Source organism: Columba livia, chromosome 7 (genome assembly GCF_036013475.1).
Source record: "Columba livia isolate bColLiv1 breed racing homer chromosome 7, bColLiv1.pat.W.v2, whole genome shotgun sequence".
In the NCBI taxonomy this organism is placed as follows: domain Eukaryota; kingdom Metazoa; phylum Chordata; class Aves; order Columbiformes; family Columbidae; genus Columba; species Columba livia.
Genome location: NC_088608.1, coordinates 38,538,929 through 38,555,409, shown reverse-complemented (window position 1 = coordinate 38,555,409; position 16,481 = coordinate 38,538,929). Strand labels below are relative to the sequence as shown.

General features: G+C 40.5%; 1 protein-coding gene across 2 annotated transcripts in view; it reads left to right on the top strand.

Moving 5' to 3' along the window:
• Window positions 1-16,481, top strand: part of HECW2 (HECT, C2 and WW domain containing E3 ubiquitin protein ligase 2) — a 126,603-nt gene that overhangs the window by 40,816 nt on the left and 69,306 nt on the right. For both annotated transcript variants that reach the window (XM_021289785.2, XM_065069907.1), the window contains exon 2: window positions 13,236-13,576. In XM_021289785.2, the coding sequence (XP_021145460.2) occupies window positions 13,285-13,576 (292 nt within the window). In that variant the 5' untranslated portion in view covers window positions 13,236-13,284. The remainder of the gene's footprint in view (window positions 1-13,235; window positions 13,577-16,481) is intronic.

The window sequence follows — 16,481 nt, the reverse complement described above, 5'->3', positions numbered from 1 at the left end:
CTGCAGTAAGGTATTAAGGAAGAAGCACAGTTACGGTGATGATCCACATTTACGCTGCCAGTCCACTGCACTACAGGTTGGTTTTGGCAACACAGCACTTTTGGTGCTAATTTTCTAGAAAAAGCCAGGAAGGAAAGCAATAGGTTTCAGAAAGTTATTTTCATGGTAAGTAGTTGGTGTGAGTGTATGTTGTGTATATCTGCTCAGAGCTGATCATGAGTTTGGTCACCTGCAGCAGGAACTACTTTTACCTCTGTGTTAGGTTGGATGCGACTGTAAAGCAATTTTAAAATTTTTTTAGTGATTAGAAGAAATATTAGAAAAAAAAAAGTGTTTGAGAATAGCATGTTTTATAATGGAAGCTCTGTTTTTGTTCTAGATGAGATACAGCATCTGACGGGAGGTCAGCAACGCTGTTATATCTGTTCCTCTGTGACCAAGGAGAAACGGATTTCAAGTAATTATATTTGTGTTGACGATTTTAAAAATAGTCTGCTTTGTTTCCTGCAGTCGGTACTAGTGGAAACCTGGATGTTTCTGTGATTAATTTCCAGAGCATTTTTTCTTCTGATCACAAATGGTGACTCAGTGCTATGACACTTGGATCCCAGTGTCCAGGAGGGATATTAATTAGAAGTGACCTCATGCAGTTAACGTTGGGTTAGTACTGGTGACTTGCCGAGTGGTTTTGAGTGGTTTTCCAGCTTTCCCCGCTGCACTTGCCATCACTGGTGTGTGCTGGAGTCTTGGAGGGTGTTACTAAAGGCTTCCAGGGAGCTTTTTGAGTGAATGATCTGATTCCCCAGTGTCTGTAAAGCCGGTGGCACTTCAGGAGCAGACTTGTCATCAGCCACAGTTGTGATGGCCAGAATAGCTCATTTCTGCTTCTGATGGGGTTCGCGACTTTCTGAAATGTCCAGTTTCTGGGTTCTGTCAGCAAGTTTTAAAAGTGTTTTTCTGTTCTGTCATTGCTTCATCTAATATCTGGTATTCTTTTGCAGCTCTAGCATCCTTCCTGAGTTTTTGATGTTGGCAACTGTAGGATTTGGTTGTATTTGAACCTGAGGTTTGTGTACACACTACAGAGGGGGGTAGGATTGTCAGTGAAGTACAACAACATCCTCCACCTGATGCTGCTGACACTGGTTAGGAAACACAGCTTAAACTTGCTATTCTGCAACCCGATGGAAGGTAGTTGCCTAAACCTGATGGGTTTTTTTATTATTGAGCTACTCTAATGACATCTTAGGGATAAAACAACTTAGGAGTAATAATTGGTAATTTGAATGTAACTGTGTGGTCACATCATTTATTAGACAAATGATTAAAAATAAATCAAAGCAGCCTCAGACTACATAGAAAACTGCCAGCTAACCAGCAGTGTCGGTAGGATGCAGGTATTTGTTTTTGGCAATTTCTCTTTAATTCTGCTCAGTACTAACCTGCGGCAGAGGCTGGCTGTGACAGTTTGGCACAAGGGCAGGCCTGAGACAGAACCAGAAAGCTGCACTGCATCTTAGTTCTTTGGGAAGGTCACCCTGGGAAGTTAAATTTGAAATGTGGGAAAATGCAGGGACATTAACATTAGCAGTAAAAAACCTCAGTCCCAGTGCGAGTTGGGCATCTGGCTTCCTCCTCTTCCTCCTCTTCCTCCTCTTCCTCCTCTTCCTCCTCTTCCTCCTCTTCCTCCTCTTCCTCCTCTTCCTCCTCTTCCTCCTCTTCCTCCTCTTCCTCCTCTTCCTCCTCTTCCTCCTCTTCCTCCTCTTCCTCCTCTTCCTCCTCTTCCTCCTCTTCCTCCTCTTCCTCCTCTTCCTCCTCTTCCTCCTCTTCCTCCTCTTCCTCCTCTTCCTCCTCTTCCTCCTCTTCCTCCTCTTCCTCCTCTTCCTCCTCTTCCTCCTCTTCCTCCTCTTCCTCCTCTTCCTCCTCTTCCTCCTCTTCCTCCCTCTCTTGAGGAGAAGAGGGTGCTCTTTCTTCAGATTCCCATTCATGCTTTAAAATCAATGAATACATAAAATTTATGAATGCATAATGGAAACCTCTTAGCTGCATCTGACGTTACTGTTACAGGCCAGATTCTGCCTGAGATGTGTAAAGTGGTACCCAGAGAGGAGGTGGTTCTTCCCCCATTGTCACTGTGTTGTAGCCATCATCGTCACTACCCAAATTATCGGTTAAAATCAAAGGCGATGTTCCTGTTTGAGTCCCTGATTTTCACAAGTAATCCAGCTGTAGGAATTCTGGTGCTTGGTGCAAGGTTAGTAACTGCGTTTTTAAACTGTATTTTTAAAGCTTGGTATTCAGAGGGTGCACAGAGAGATGGCTGCTCTAGGACAAACTAGGTTTTTAAGGCTGAACTATGTTGAAGGAGATAGTTGGTGGATCATGGTGCCACAGAGTCCTTTCGAGGTACTCGGAAGGGCCTGAGGGTGTAGGGGGGTAGGAAAGAATCTCGTCTTGCCATTGTACAGAAATCACATATTGAGAGACAACTTATTCTGGATGAGGACAGAAAAGAGACTAACAGGTAGGCCTAATATTGTTCCAGAGGAAAAATCCCAAACTTTGCAATTAAAAAACCCACCACCACCAAAAACCAACCAACCAAAAAACCCATCACAAAAAAGAAAGCCCTCGACCATGCCCCAGTCCCAAACACCTGGTGGTCAGGAGAGAGGAGTTGTTTGAAGCCCAAAATGCACCTGTGAATAGTAAAGGCACCAAAATAAGGAAAGATATCAATGTTGTGGTGTGGTTTATTGGTTTTTTTTCCTGGTTCTGTGTATTTTTACAGCTGTGGTGAAAGATAGATTGTTCTGAAACGTCTGAAAAAATCTGTGTTTCTGATCTGACTAAAGCATGTCATAGGAAAAACAAACCTAAATCTTGAGGTTTTACTAGGACGGAACTCTAAGCGAGGAAGAAAAATGCGCTTTGGCCATAATTTTTGAGCTTCCAGAAAATCATGTGAGTTTTACTCTGAAGTAGTAGTTGTATCTCTAGGAAAACCTCAAATTCTAAATTGTCTTCACAAACACTAAGCCAAGGAGATTGCAGTGAAAATTGCTGTCGTGTTATCACACCTTTTGTACTGAACCCCGGAAAAAAAAAAGGTGAAAATGGTAATAGGTGGTACAAACATTTTTGGTTTGATAAACTGTTATTTAAAACTTCATATTTATCCATAAAAAGCTGAACATTAGGTCTGCTGTATGGCGGTGGTGTGGTGTGTGTTTGTTTAAATTAGGATTATATCTGACGTGAATTAAGTTACTTTTTGTTGTTATACATTAAACAAATAGAGAAAATTCAAAAACAAGGCAGAATTACTTTTATAATACAGATTTCAGAATAATTTAAGAAGATACTAGAATGCAGGGTTGTATCATTTCTTTGGTTTTGTTTTCTTTTCCCACACAGCATTAGCAACAGCTTTGATTTAAATACAGTGAGGCCATTTTAAAAGCGTGAGTACACAAACAAAAACATATTAAAAATAATAATAATAAAAAATCCTCAACATATATAAGTGTAGGAAATGTAGGCCTTAGATTGTTGTGAGGTTTGTTTCTATAATTTAGGGGTATGTGTGCTGGGGTTTTTTGGCTGTATTTATAAACACTGATTTCAATCTTGTTCCGTTTCCTGGAAGCACCTACGCCCAGGGCTGGGTTTATATGGGATTGTGCTGCGTTCCACAATCGCTTGCAGCCAGAATTAGCAGTTTTATTAAAATCTTTTGTTCATTTCTATCCGTCATGTGATGTGATGTTAGAAATGAATGTTAAAATCCAAACAGAATATTTGGATTTGTTGCGTTTGCTTAATTTTAGACTTGAAGGAAATGAGGAGAATATGAGGGTTTTTTTTTTTAATGAAATATTTAAGATTAAAAACTAAAGATTCAAATAGTTATTTCAATTTTATTTAAGTCTAGTGGTTACATCTGCTGCTGTTTGTTATTTTTTCAAATGGACTATTTCTAAGCATGAATTGGGGATGGGGGCGAGAGACGTGTTCCTGCTGTTAGATGGGTGGGCAGAACATGAAAACCCACAGTTTGCCACAGATTCCTTCAAACCTTCTTCAGATCTTCAGAATCCTTTATGCCCGGATCCCAGAGGCTTTTTTTGTGCGTGTAACGCTGAATTTGGGCCAATGACAACAATGTAAAAATGCAGAGCGAGTGAGTCCTTTTAGCACTGGCCCGTTTCTCGCAGGATGAAGATGAACGGAAATCGTACAGCCTGGTGAAATCCTGCGAGACACGGCTCTATTTTTAGCTATACTTATTAAAACCTCATGCATATTTAATAGCAAAAGTGTTAATCCATAGTAGGCCTCATCTTTATATAGCCCGCTTTGTATTGTTGTCTTTTCATTAATTGCTCGTTTAGATTCTGAAGGATTTCTGCTTCATTTCATCCACAAACTGAGGAAAGCGGCAAATGCAGCAGTAAACCTGCAAGGAAAAGAATTACCGTTTGTGATCACCGAACGAAATAATGAATTGCAATGCATACTCAGAAGGCAGGGAAGCGTGGGCAGCGATGGCTGTGGCATCTCGAGCTCCCCACTGGCCTGTGTTGCAGCTGAAAGAATTTTCTCATGTAAAGAACAGAGAGCAGACACAGATCTGTGTGCTGGGTGCGCTTGCCGGTGATGCTGGTGTGTGCCATTTACCCCAGGGGTATCGGCTTTGGCTGTAACTAGATATAAATCTGACTTCTTTTTACTAAAATGATGAAGTATGCTACTTCTTGAATTATCCAGCTAAACCGTTTGGTTACAATTATTTAAACAGTGTTCTCAAAAAAACAGTACAGTGTAAGAAGTCTGTCATAGTGTTCAATGATGAAATTCGGCGCTAAAATAAGTTTCTGGGTAAAATCTGAAGACAGATATAAAATTGCAATTTGCATTTCTTTAAAACAAGTTGTTAGACCTGGAAATGTCTGTGTGTTGTTACTTTCTAGTTTGCAAAAGGCAACCAACAGATGCGGTTTGGTTTAGAACCGATATGTGGTGAGTATTAGAAGTGATGTGTCCTGTAAGCACAGAATCATCAGCACCGCAGTACACAGCCCTCCTGACCTTCTGCTTGGATTTATCGAAGCTGGAAATCAGCATCTGTGTATAATACAAAGAGTACAAACAGAACGCAAACAGCTGGGGCTTTTATTCTGGGCTCTTTTTTGCAGGTTACAAATAAACAGTTTAAAAGAGGTAGAACAGGTGAGGTTTCTGGACAAGGAAACCTCTCTAGTTTCTGCAAAGATTACGTTCAGAGTTATTTGATTCTCTGCAATATTTGTAGCTTAATATACTAAACATAATGAGCACTGCCTTTTGGCAGTGTGTTAGTTACTGTGATAATGCTCTAAGTTCTGCTCAAAAAATATATGTATGAGCGTGGGGCTTCATTTTTACCTTTTAGCTACAGGTTCTTACGCGGTTTGAAGTGTTACGAAGAAAAGCTGATTAAAGGAAATTCCTGGTGAGTTTAGGAATAACAGATTCCTAGATTCACCAGGAATTTCCTTTAATCAGCTTTTCTTCGTAACAAAATACCGTAGTATTGAAATGTTTTAGCTAATGGCACCTCCTCCTTGAGGACACACCTTGCACCGTCCTGCTGGTTTCAGGGATACCTTTGATAGCTGATTGCTCAGGATATTGGTGAAGCAAAAATCTCTGTTAAAGTGTGGGCAAGCAGAAGTGTTCTGATGTTTTATTTCTGCCAAAGAGTCCCCTCAAATCTTTAGGGAAATGCAGTTTTTGGCGGGGAACTGTAGGTTGGAAATTCAAATGTGTACTGATGGGCAGTTAAATTCACTCCAGCAAAATCTGTCAGTTTTTAAAAAGAATTGTTTCCTGTTTTCCCAATCTACTGATGGTATTTATAGTCTATTTATAAAATTTAGGTACACAAAGCTCTGGGTTGGTTTTGGTTTTAATTTAACTTCGTTCTTTAAGGAGAACAAGTGAGTCTTTTTTGAATGTCTTCCACCCCACTTCCTAGTCAGTTTTAGCAGGCAAGAATCAGGGGAAATCACTTATCTACAGACTGCTGGGCACTCTTTATTTCACATTTAGTCTGCTAACGTGTTTCACTTACAGGATTCTTGAATCTGAAGTCGGCGAATATATGTTTTATACAAAGAAATGCCATTTTTCAAGTTAATAATACCCCCTTTGTGACAAAAATGAATAAATAACATGAGGAATTGATGTGCTGCATTGAGAACATTCCTGTGTTTCCTGATAATGTGGGAATCTCTCAGCATGAGAAATGTACCTGTTCTGTGGGGGTTTGATACCGTTTCACTGAGTGAAATCAGTTTTACATGGTGGAAAATGGAGCTTGGGCAGGTTTGATAATGGGAATGATTGTAATGGATTTGGACCTGGATGGGTGGGACGGTGAACATTCATTCATACTCGTATATTCCAAGAATTTATATCAGTATAGAATGGATTTCCAGCTTAAAATGGAATAAAAATAAATTATATAATCCTTATTGCACAGTATATGTGCTAGCTTTTAATAACTGCCAAATAAATACTTACATGGGAATTGCTACAATGCAGCTGTCGTTTATGGATGCGACGCTCACTGAGCAGGATCTGCGTTGGTATGGATAGCAGGGACTTGGAATCAAACTGCAGAACTACTCTAATAGTCAGTAGTAAATAATTGTACTCCTTCTTCTGTCAAGTGTGCTATTTTGTAAATGGCTTTTTGAATTGTGGCTTTTTTGGCCTGGCATGTTTCCTTTCTTTTTTTTTCCAAAGGAACACATGTTTTCTTTGCTGTTTGTCAGGCTTTTTGGCATTCTATTCTATCTTCTGGTTATGCATTTCTTTACTTTCCTGGACAGACAAAAGCTAAATTGTTCTTTTCTGTAAAAGTTCTGTATTCAGGTCTTTACCGTCTCTTGTGAAGAAGACGGCGTAGTAATTGGGGAACTCTGGGCTGGTGCTGCTGGTGTTCTGGAAATCCTAAAGACAGGAGGGAGTTTCAAGAGATTTCAATGGGCTACTAATTTTTCTGGCCATTAATATATTCTTGCAGGCTTTCATATATGCATATATTACAGTTTATTCACAGAATAATTAAATTCACATTTTCCCATCCTGTTGCTTCTCACAGAGATTATATTCCATCTTTCTAGTATAGACACTTGAAGGAGTCTCTGTTTTAGATGGATGGTGTGACCTGACATCAAAAGGCTAAACTGAGAGCAACTGCATCAGTACTTGAAGCTAAATTCTTCAGGACACCCAATCGACAGCAGCCAGCAGCAGATATATTAGTGTCACGAACACTGAAGATCAAAACTCTGATAGCGGAGATTCTGATCTTAAAGTTTTTAATCGAGTATATTGTATGGTGAATTATCTGAGGCCATAGTTTCCTGGTACAGTGGGTCTGTACCTGCAGTCTCTTCTGCCTCATTTGTGAACTCAGCTCTCTGAGGGGTGGTGCTGTCGCTCAGATTACTGAAATAAATGAACTTGGGTCCAGTAGTTGCCACTCCAGGAGGAGGTTGACGGGCTGTATAATACACGCAGAGCATAGCCTTGTGGCTATGAAATTGTGCTAAAATTTCCAGTCAAGTTTTGTTTCTTCATGTGCATAGAGGATAAGAGTGTATCTGGTATGTTGCGCTTACATTTATGTCCAGTTCTTGTATTGCAGCTTCCAGTGAAAGATGGGGATGAATTATCCTCTTGTAATCCGCAGAGCAATACTCTACATCTGCAGGCCAGCCAGAAAGGATTGTGTAAAGATTACCCCTGTAATCTTCTCAGTTTCTTTACTCTTTTGCCAGAGCTTCTGTGTGCTAGCTAGCTCCATGCTGAAGTTTTGGTGCGAGAATTAATACAATAAGTTGTACCAGAAGCAGAATGGTGCCTGATGGGCTACGGAGCAGAGTGAGCAGACCTGTGAAAAAGCTGCAGAACCCTTTGGGCTGCTGCTCAACCCTTTGGGCTGCTGCTCTTCACAACGGGCTTGAGCAGCACCTTCTGCCTCACATAAGGGAGTCGCAGCTGGTGGGCTGGGAGTTGTAAGCCTTACTCAAGCAGCTAAGGTAATATGATGAGTGACATTGGTTTCCAGCTTTTGTTTTCCACAAAAATATGTAAGGACTGACTTTAAAATTGAACTGCACAAAAATGAGTTGACAGGGTCTAAAATAGGTATTCTGTTACACTCGGAATTAACAGAGTTATTCTCTGGCCAAATAATGTACCACATAGACTGGTTTTGTATTGTTTTTTAAATACATATTTATGCTGAACTGTATGCTTCTTTCCTTTAGGGAAGACTTTCAGCCAGTCTAAATTACATGGTGGATTTGTAATCTGAGCTGATGTTGAACATCTGAGCTGAGTCACCAAGTTTGAGTCCAAAGGCGAGCGGAGCACGCACACTTCCTCCCTCTCACGTATGGCAACATCCCTGCAAAATTTCAGCACAAAAATTTGTAGCTTTACCTTAAAACATCTGAATACAGTTTCCAGAAGGAAATTCTGGTGCTGTCGAGTTCACCTCTTTGTCTTGGGCAAAATCAGTTACTGATGATCTTGCTTGAAAACCCTTTAGTCCTGAGAGCAGGGTAAGTGCAGACTGGTTAAACACGAGTTGATCATATGGTGAACCATCACTTAGCTTCTTAGGCAGGGTTTGCAGCTGACAGTGAATATTGAGCACTCTGCTTTTAGCAAGTTTGAAGCCAGAGTATGGATAGCTGCAAATGGATTGTAGTGATACCTTATCCCAGAAAACAGGCTAGTTTTGGGTTCTGTGCAGAGAAAACCCTCAAATTCTGAGTTTATTGAAGAAGCATTTTCTCAGCCCCATAGAGCTCAGAGCTGGTCAGTCTGAGCCCTTTATTGTAGCATTTTATGAATCTTTGTACCGAGCAAAGCAGTGTCACACAGTATAACTGGGAAAACAGCGTGTTTTCTGTTCTTCATATTGAGTTGTTTTGCCTGTATAATTATGTGAATGGAAGTGGCATTTGAGGCTGGTGAGGGGCTGGAGCACAAGTGTGATGGGAGCGGCTGAGGGACCTGGGGGTTCAGCTGGAGAACAGGAGCTGAGGGGAGACCTTCTGATCTCTGAACTGCCTGAAAGGAGCTTGGAGCCAGGGGGGTCGGGCTCTGCTCCCCAGGAACAAGCGCCAGGAGCAGAGGAAACGGCCTCAGGTTGCCCAGGGGCAGCTGGTCCTGCCCTGCAGCCTCGGTTTGCAGTAAATGCTGTGGGAGCAGCCGGTCAGTGAGACCCGTACGCCATGTAGGAGATCACTACATAAACAAGAAATGAATCATTGTTGGGAGTAACGTAAACAGGGCAGCATGTGAAATCTGGTTTGTTTTGTATGCTAGGGTGGGGTGTTTTTAGTTATTCCAATGCTGGAACTCCCGTTCTTTCATTCATGTATTTTTTAAAACTATTGAATGTTTGACTGCGTGTCAGAAATGGTTTCATGTTTCCTTTCTGTCTCCTTTAGTGAAGAAGGTTGGGCAAGGGGATTTTTCCTGTCTGTATTTTGTATATTATGTGGAACTTTTTCCCAGTTATTTTTCTTCTGTGATTAGTAATTGAGGAGTATATTTAGGTAGAAATAAACCTGAACTTGTGCCATTTAAAGATTAAGAGGAAATCAGTCCTATTTCTCTCTAAGCTTCTTGTCAGGTATTGAAGCAAATGCTGTGATACAGATAAGCAGCTTTAGTACAGGTTTCACTTTTTAGATGAACTACTTTGCTACTTACTTTTGCAGGCAGGAAAGCACCATGTAAGCTTTTCATCCTATTTTTGGACTGAATTTTCAGACTGCAAATAGTTAAAGCAGTGGCTCTTTTTCCCCTTCCATCTCTCCTGATGGTCTGGGTTTTATGGCAATTGCCTTTTTCCCCTTTTACAATATGCATGTCATAGTTCTCCCTTTACAAATCTCTTTAATTAACATCCCTGCTTACCGTGAGATCCTACATAGCAGAGTATGATCTGACACTAAGGCCCCTTTACAACATTTTTCACTGAATTTAGAAGAATATTCTAAAAGCTTATGAGCCCTGAATTTTTGGAGGTATTTTTTCCATAATAGGAGCTCATTTATGTGCAAGTTTAACTTGTTCATTGCAAATTGATTTCAATTGCCTTAAGTTACATGATTTGTTGGGTTCGTTGTTTAAACCTCAACCTTAAGGCACTTGGGTTTATGAGTAGAATCAGAAAAGTTACCCAGCACTTAGATTTGTGTTTTACTTTCCTTTCAGTAACTGTTAAGATGTCTGTAATTCACCAGTGCGAGAACAACGTAAGCAAATGGGCTGTTGCAAAGGGGTTAATGTTTTTCTCAGGCTGTTCTCATCTCTCAAGCTGTGGGATAGTCCCAACCAGTACAAGTTAGTTCTCATGTGTCCTTAAACATGGATGAGTTTGTCCCATCTGCCACAAATTGGTTTTCAATATGTTCCAACAAATGCCAGTACTGCCTTGGGTGCACTGTACAGCTTGGCAGCTGAAGGAAAATTGTTATTCCTCCTATTAAAACTTTGTCTTTAACTTGTAATCCTCCTGCATGGCACTTCTTTGGCAGTGATTTTACTGCCATAAAAACTGGGGCTCTTCCTGCCTAGGGGTGCAGATCTTTCACTGTGACACTTAGGACTTAACTATTAGCGGGTGCTGTTGCCCAGATCACAAAGCAAAAAATAGAGAGGACAAAAAAACAAGGGGAGGAAGTTGGTGACTATTTCTTATTTGCCCTCTGGTCTCAAAGTCACCCAGGATTTTCAGATACAGGGAATAATATTCCACAGAGAGAAACAATACACTGACTTCCTGACTCTCATTTAAAGTCTTTTTTACCAAAGTTTCCTTTTTGTCACCGACACCGGTGTTGGAGGCGGAGTGTGCGGGAACACAACAGAGGAGGAGTTCGTAAGTCCCAAAAATAAAATGCTGTGTGTACACAGCCCAATCATTGCTCATGCCGGGAAGGACCGTGTTACGTACTTTGTGAAGGAAGTATCGTAATCTCCATGTCACGTCTGTACATGTACATGTATTATTGAACTCAAGTTCTGTTTCTTTCCTGTTCTGCAATATTTGATGCTGCACCATGTGCAGCGTGTGATGAATTGCGTACAATTGCATGAGTTGAATTTTATTACCTCTTACTATTTCAAAACATCTCCAATTCAAGAAAAGTTGAAAAATAGCAGAAGAATTTGCAATACACTGGAAGAGTGCATACACTGAAATGTTACTAAAAAGAAAACTGAAGATGAGCGATAGGAAATAAAAGTGAAGAGACAGGTTTTGAAGATTCATTGTGTCAGGAAAGAGGAATGAATAGGAAAAGAAAACCCTCAAAATATGAAAATGCCTTTTTTGTTTGTTCTTTAAAACAAATTGCTCTCAATCACAGTCTCATGATCTTCAAGTGCTCTACTTGTTTATTCTTTTTAATAATTAAATGTCTTTTGTGCTCTAGAGGCAGAGGTTTCTGTTTAATGACCCGGTTGTCAGGCGTTTGATGAGTGGTAGGGTACTGTAGGTCTAATTACAGTTATAATCCTATGCAAGTGGCCACCCAATCCACTCGCTTCTTTTGGGCTCTGCCTGATTCTGGATTACAGGCTCCCTTGCTTGAAACAGGGAACATTAGAGCAGGTGACACCTGGCACTGTCTGACAATGCCTGGGTTTATTTTAGGAGAACAAACGCATCACATGCGATAGCTGAAGGCTGTGGCACCAAGAAGAAAGCTCAAGAATAACACACAGGTACCTCTTATTGGCTTTTTTAATATGTCTACACCCATACGTTTTTCTTATAAGTGGTTATGTGGATGTGTGACAATAAATCTTTCTTGTGTACATCCCTCGCAGAAGATTGCTATAGTGGAATAACCGACGTGGTCACTGGTGAAGTTGCAGTCTGGTGAGAAATGTTGAAATAATATTTTCAAATTGTACGAAGAATGTAAGAAGCCCAGGATTTCACCAGCCCGGTGAGCTCTGGAGTTACCACTGGACTGGTTTGGCTTTGGGGGAAATAGCTACTACCTGTTCCAGGGAAATAGAGTACAGAAGATCATTTTCACGGTTTTGACTGAAAAACACATTAACAGAAAATTCAGTTTCTTCTGAAAACACATGGTTCTGCCAAATGTGAACTGCTTCTGTCAAATAAAGAACCAATGAGTTGATATAAAGTGCAGCTTTTGAAACAGGCAAAGTCATGGAGCTTAGATAAGGAAAATTCCATGTTCCTCCTATGGCAGGAGGTTCCCCATCGCCGATTCCTTCTATAAGCCGTTCTCTCTTAATATTTTGCTGTTCTTGTCTTTCCGATCATTTATCTGGGATTGTGAGTGACGTGAGGCATGTTTTCAAATGCCGGTATTTTTAGTAGCCGTGGATAATTCTGGTATGATGGGGCCAGCGTGACCAAGGCGGCAATGACTGCCCAGGCTGTCTCAGGGCTAGAGGAAAGCTCTGGAATTTATAACATGAGACCTCTGGTTGCTGATGGAAAACACCAACAAAATAACAAAATCTGACTGCACAGACAAGCCGACATGGGTTAATTGTGTGTGTGTGTATATATATATATATATATATATATGTAGTCTAAAGTACCTCAGTCAACAGTCTGGCATGTTTTTGTATGGTACAGAGAATCTCAGAATCTATGCTTTGTATCTTAAAAATATAAAATCCTTCCAAACTGATTTTATAGTAGCATAAATCTGTGATACCATGTTGCTACTGAAAAATGTCCGACCTTATTAATATTTCGAATACTTCCCTGATTCTGAACATCCAGTGCTTAGAGAGTATTGCTGGAAACTAACACATCTAAGTGAAAGTACGTCGTATACTGCTGTGATTTCTGTGGAAGAGGAGTTTATTATCTCTTCGCTCTTCAGGCTACTTGCCAGACTTCAATTAGCTTTGTTACTGTGCCTGTTCTTGCTTGATAGATGCTCTTGGATGTTTTGCTTTCTGGCTTATAAATGTTATTTCACGGTGTGTGGTTAACTCTGAATTTTGTTGCAAGGTGGCTGCAGTAGAGCAATGAAGTAAAATAATTTACTCAGTCCATTTTAGGCTTCTGTAGGAACATTTTTGCACTAATGCCTCTCCATTTAATATTTGACTGAGTAACCTGCTGTCTCACTGTGACACTATTTTTGTCTTCCTCATGATAGATCTCTGAACAACAACTTCTTCACGTAAGCTGCGAGCGGCGGTGAAGAGATGGCCAGTTCAGCCCGCGAACACCTGCTTTTCGTGCGCCGGCGCAACCCGCAGCTCCGCTACACCCTGAGCCCGGAGAACCTGCAGAGTTTGGCATCTCAGGGCACCATGGCCGAGAACATGAACCTGCAACGTGCCAACAGCGACACCGACTTGGTGACCTCGGACAGCCGGTCGAGCCTGACAGCCAGTATGTACGAATACACCTTGGGGCAATCGCAGAACCTCATCATTTTCTGGGATATTAAGGAAGAAGTAGACCCGACTGACTGGATAGGACTTTATCACATAGGTAAGTCAGAGCTGTATTGTAATATTTTGGTGTGTTTCTTGCTCTTTTGCCACTTCATCTTTTCTGATACGCAGTCTGGCTCACTATGTGATTAATCTAGAGTTGAGGTAAGACTGCAGAGAATTACCTTGGATTTCTCTTTGATTTTCTGAGCGTAGTGAGCTATGTAAAAACATGATTCTAATTAAAGGAGACCTGGTTTCACAATGACCTGCTGGAAGATGAAATGTATTCTTCTTAAACAACAACTGTGCATACGGTTTCCTGTGTTCACCTTTGGTGGCTGGCTTACATGCTGGAAAATTCAGAGTATCATAGTCATCATGTAACTTGACATGCTTACTTGCCAATGTTTATACAGTTTTCTGGACACGTAAAATCTTAATATTTGTGAAAATGTATTTTGCATAACTCTTTGATTTTGTAGAATTGAATTGTAGCAGTTCTGAAGGAGTGAGAATTTGCGTACGTGAAGTACACACAATTCCTACTTACTCCTTTAGCAGCTGAGGACATTCTCTCCTTATTTGCTCAGGAGCCAGATGTTCAAGGGTGAATATATTTAAAACTAAAAACTCCATTGTTGTTATTATTATTAATATTCAATGTAGTTACTTGAGTTTATGCATCCTGTTCTTTCTTTACAATCAAAACTATTTCTCTTAGAAAATCCCTCTCCTGTGGCACTGGCTCCTGAAGGCAGCGAAGATTGTGTGTGGTTGCTAATGCGAGACAACACGTACCCCCATGTCTGCCCATGTCTCTAGGAAAGCCGCGTTTTTCAAGGAGCTAGGAACAGAAAAAGGCAAATATTTTGCTCTTGTTTATTTACAGAACCAAAAGCACGGTTCTGTGGCTTTTTTCTTCTGTTGGTTGTACAATTAACTGCGATGAAAGCTGGATCAGTGTGTTTTGGGGGAAGAAAAAAGGTTGTTCATTCTGTAAATTAAGAGAAGGTGAAATTCTGAAAATGAACATCATTCTGTGCTCGGGCACTAGTACAGAGAGATCTGGCAAAGGTCTGAAGCAATCCAGGTAAATGTTCACTTCCAATTAATTTCATAGAATACATCCATTATAAGAGGAATTGAAAATGACACACTGGGAAACTGCCTTCCCTCTTCATTCTTTCGTTGATTCAATTAGCTGTCTCATTAGTTTTCTATCATGAGGAAGCTGTTAGTTCTGTGCTTATGAGTGTGGTTTTACTGCATAGGAAAGTAGATGGAGGTTTCTGTAAGCGCAGTACCAGTTCAGTGGAATGTTTGGCCTGCTAGGTGGTTTTACAAACAGATGTTACCTTTTTAAAAATAAAAAGGCCTAAGCTGAGAAACACAGTATCATCTTATTCTGAAGGACTGATTTTTATTTTAGGTGTGTGTGGATTTTTTCCAGACTTCTGTTGGTTTTGCTTGTTTGTTAAAAAAGGGAAGGAAGTCGTAAATGGACAAATACTTTGTAGAGAAGACCGCATGTTTTATTGGATGCTAATTCAGTATAACGGCCACAGGATGCTCCTCTGCAGTAACTTTGGATCTTTCATTTTTAAATACAACAAGTTAAACCTCACTGTGCAAAAAATCTGCATAACTCCACTTAGCTAAATTCATGCTCAGTCATTCTAGAGTTTTGTATTTTAAGAAATGTTTTTAGATACTTGTGAGAGTTTGCTGGCTTGGGTACTTTACACGTATCTCCCTCCGTTTCACCGCCGTGTACAGTTCAAATGTGATCTGTTTTCTTGTTGAGGGTCTTTTTCTTTTCCAGCGTATTCCTAAGGATTCCCAGGACAAAAGCTCATGTGAGGGACATGGCGTATTCTGGGAAGGCAAACATCCTTTTTCCTGATTATTGTTGGGTTTGTACTGTCTGAACTCTGGTTTCAGCAGCCTGAACAGCCCTGTCCATCAGGGTTTGTTGAAGCAGCTTTCTAGCTCCAGAGGCAAGATTCTCAATTCTCTCAGGTTTTTTTGAGAGCTAAACTAGGATTTAGAGTGAAAACCTTCTTCATCTTTGAAGTGGTAGAAGACTACGGAATTTAACAAACACACTTTGCATCCTATTAGCCTCATGACGTTTGCTTGTCCTGTACTTCCCCAGCTTTTGCTCTGTATGTGCATGTTTTCAAAATGTTTGTTCCACGCCATATTTAAGCTGTGGGAGTTCTAAAGACTTTTTTTTTTCTTCTAATTAAGAGGAATCTGAATCTTGCTATGGCAAGAGTGCTCAGGCTCTGAAGTTCTCCATTGAGAAAGGCTGCACAAAGTATTGGACCCAGTTGGAGTCAAAGAAGATAATGAATATTCAGTTTGAAGGGAATACGAGACCATCCCAGTTTTCTTGCCACTGTGTAGCACTTATTTCTAGTTCCTTTCCCCCCAACCCCCTAGTTTTCTTTCCACTATTGTAGCAACAGGGCATCAAGGCTTCCTTGGGAAGTGTGAACAGTTCAAGGATTCACAGGTGGACACTCGACCACTCATGGGATGCTCAGGGAAACTGAATCTTGAAGAGTTTGATGGGTTACCATGGAGTCTCATTTTTAAAGAAAGCAGAAAGTACAAAATAAAGAAGTCAGGAGAGAGAAGCAAACCCTACTTTTGGTTTAAATAGATGAACTCCCATAGCCAAATTGCCCAGGTTGGCCTATTTTGTGTTAATTTATGCAGTCCTAATTATGAGACGCATGCCCTTATTCTAGAGATCCTTAGCACATTTATAATGCTGCCTATCAAAGGTCATTATTTCCATTAGTTGCTTTTCACAGGCTGTTTGGCTTTTTGTTACACTTACTGCGTGGATCCACAATAGCATTACAAAAACAAAAATCAAAGCAAAAAAGCCTGTTGCAGAGTTATATAGGGCAATTTAGATAGGATCTGTGTTTTCGCTAAGTCTCCTGGGG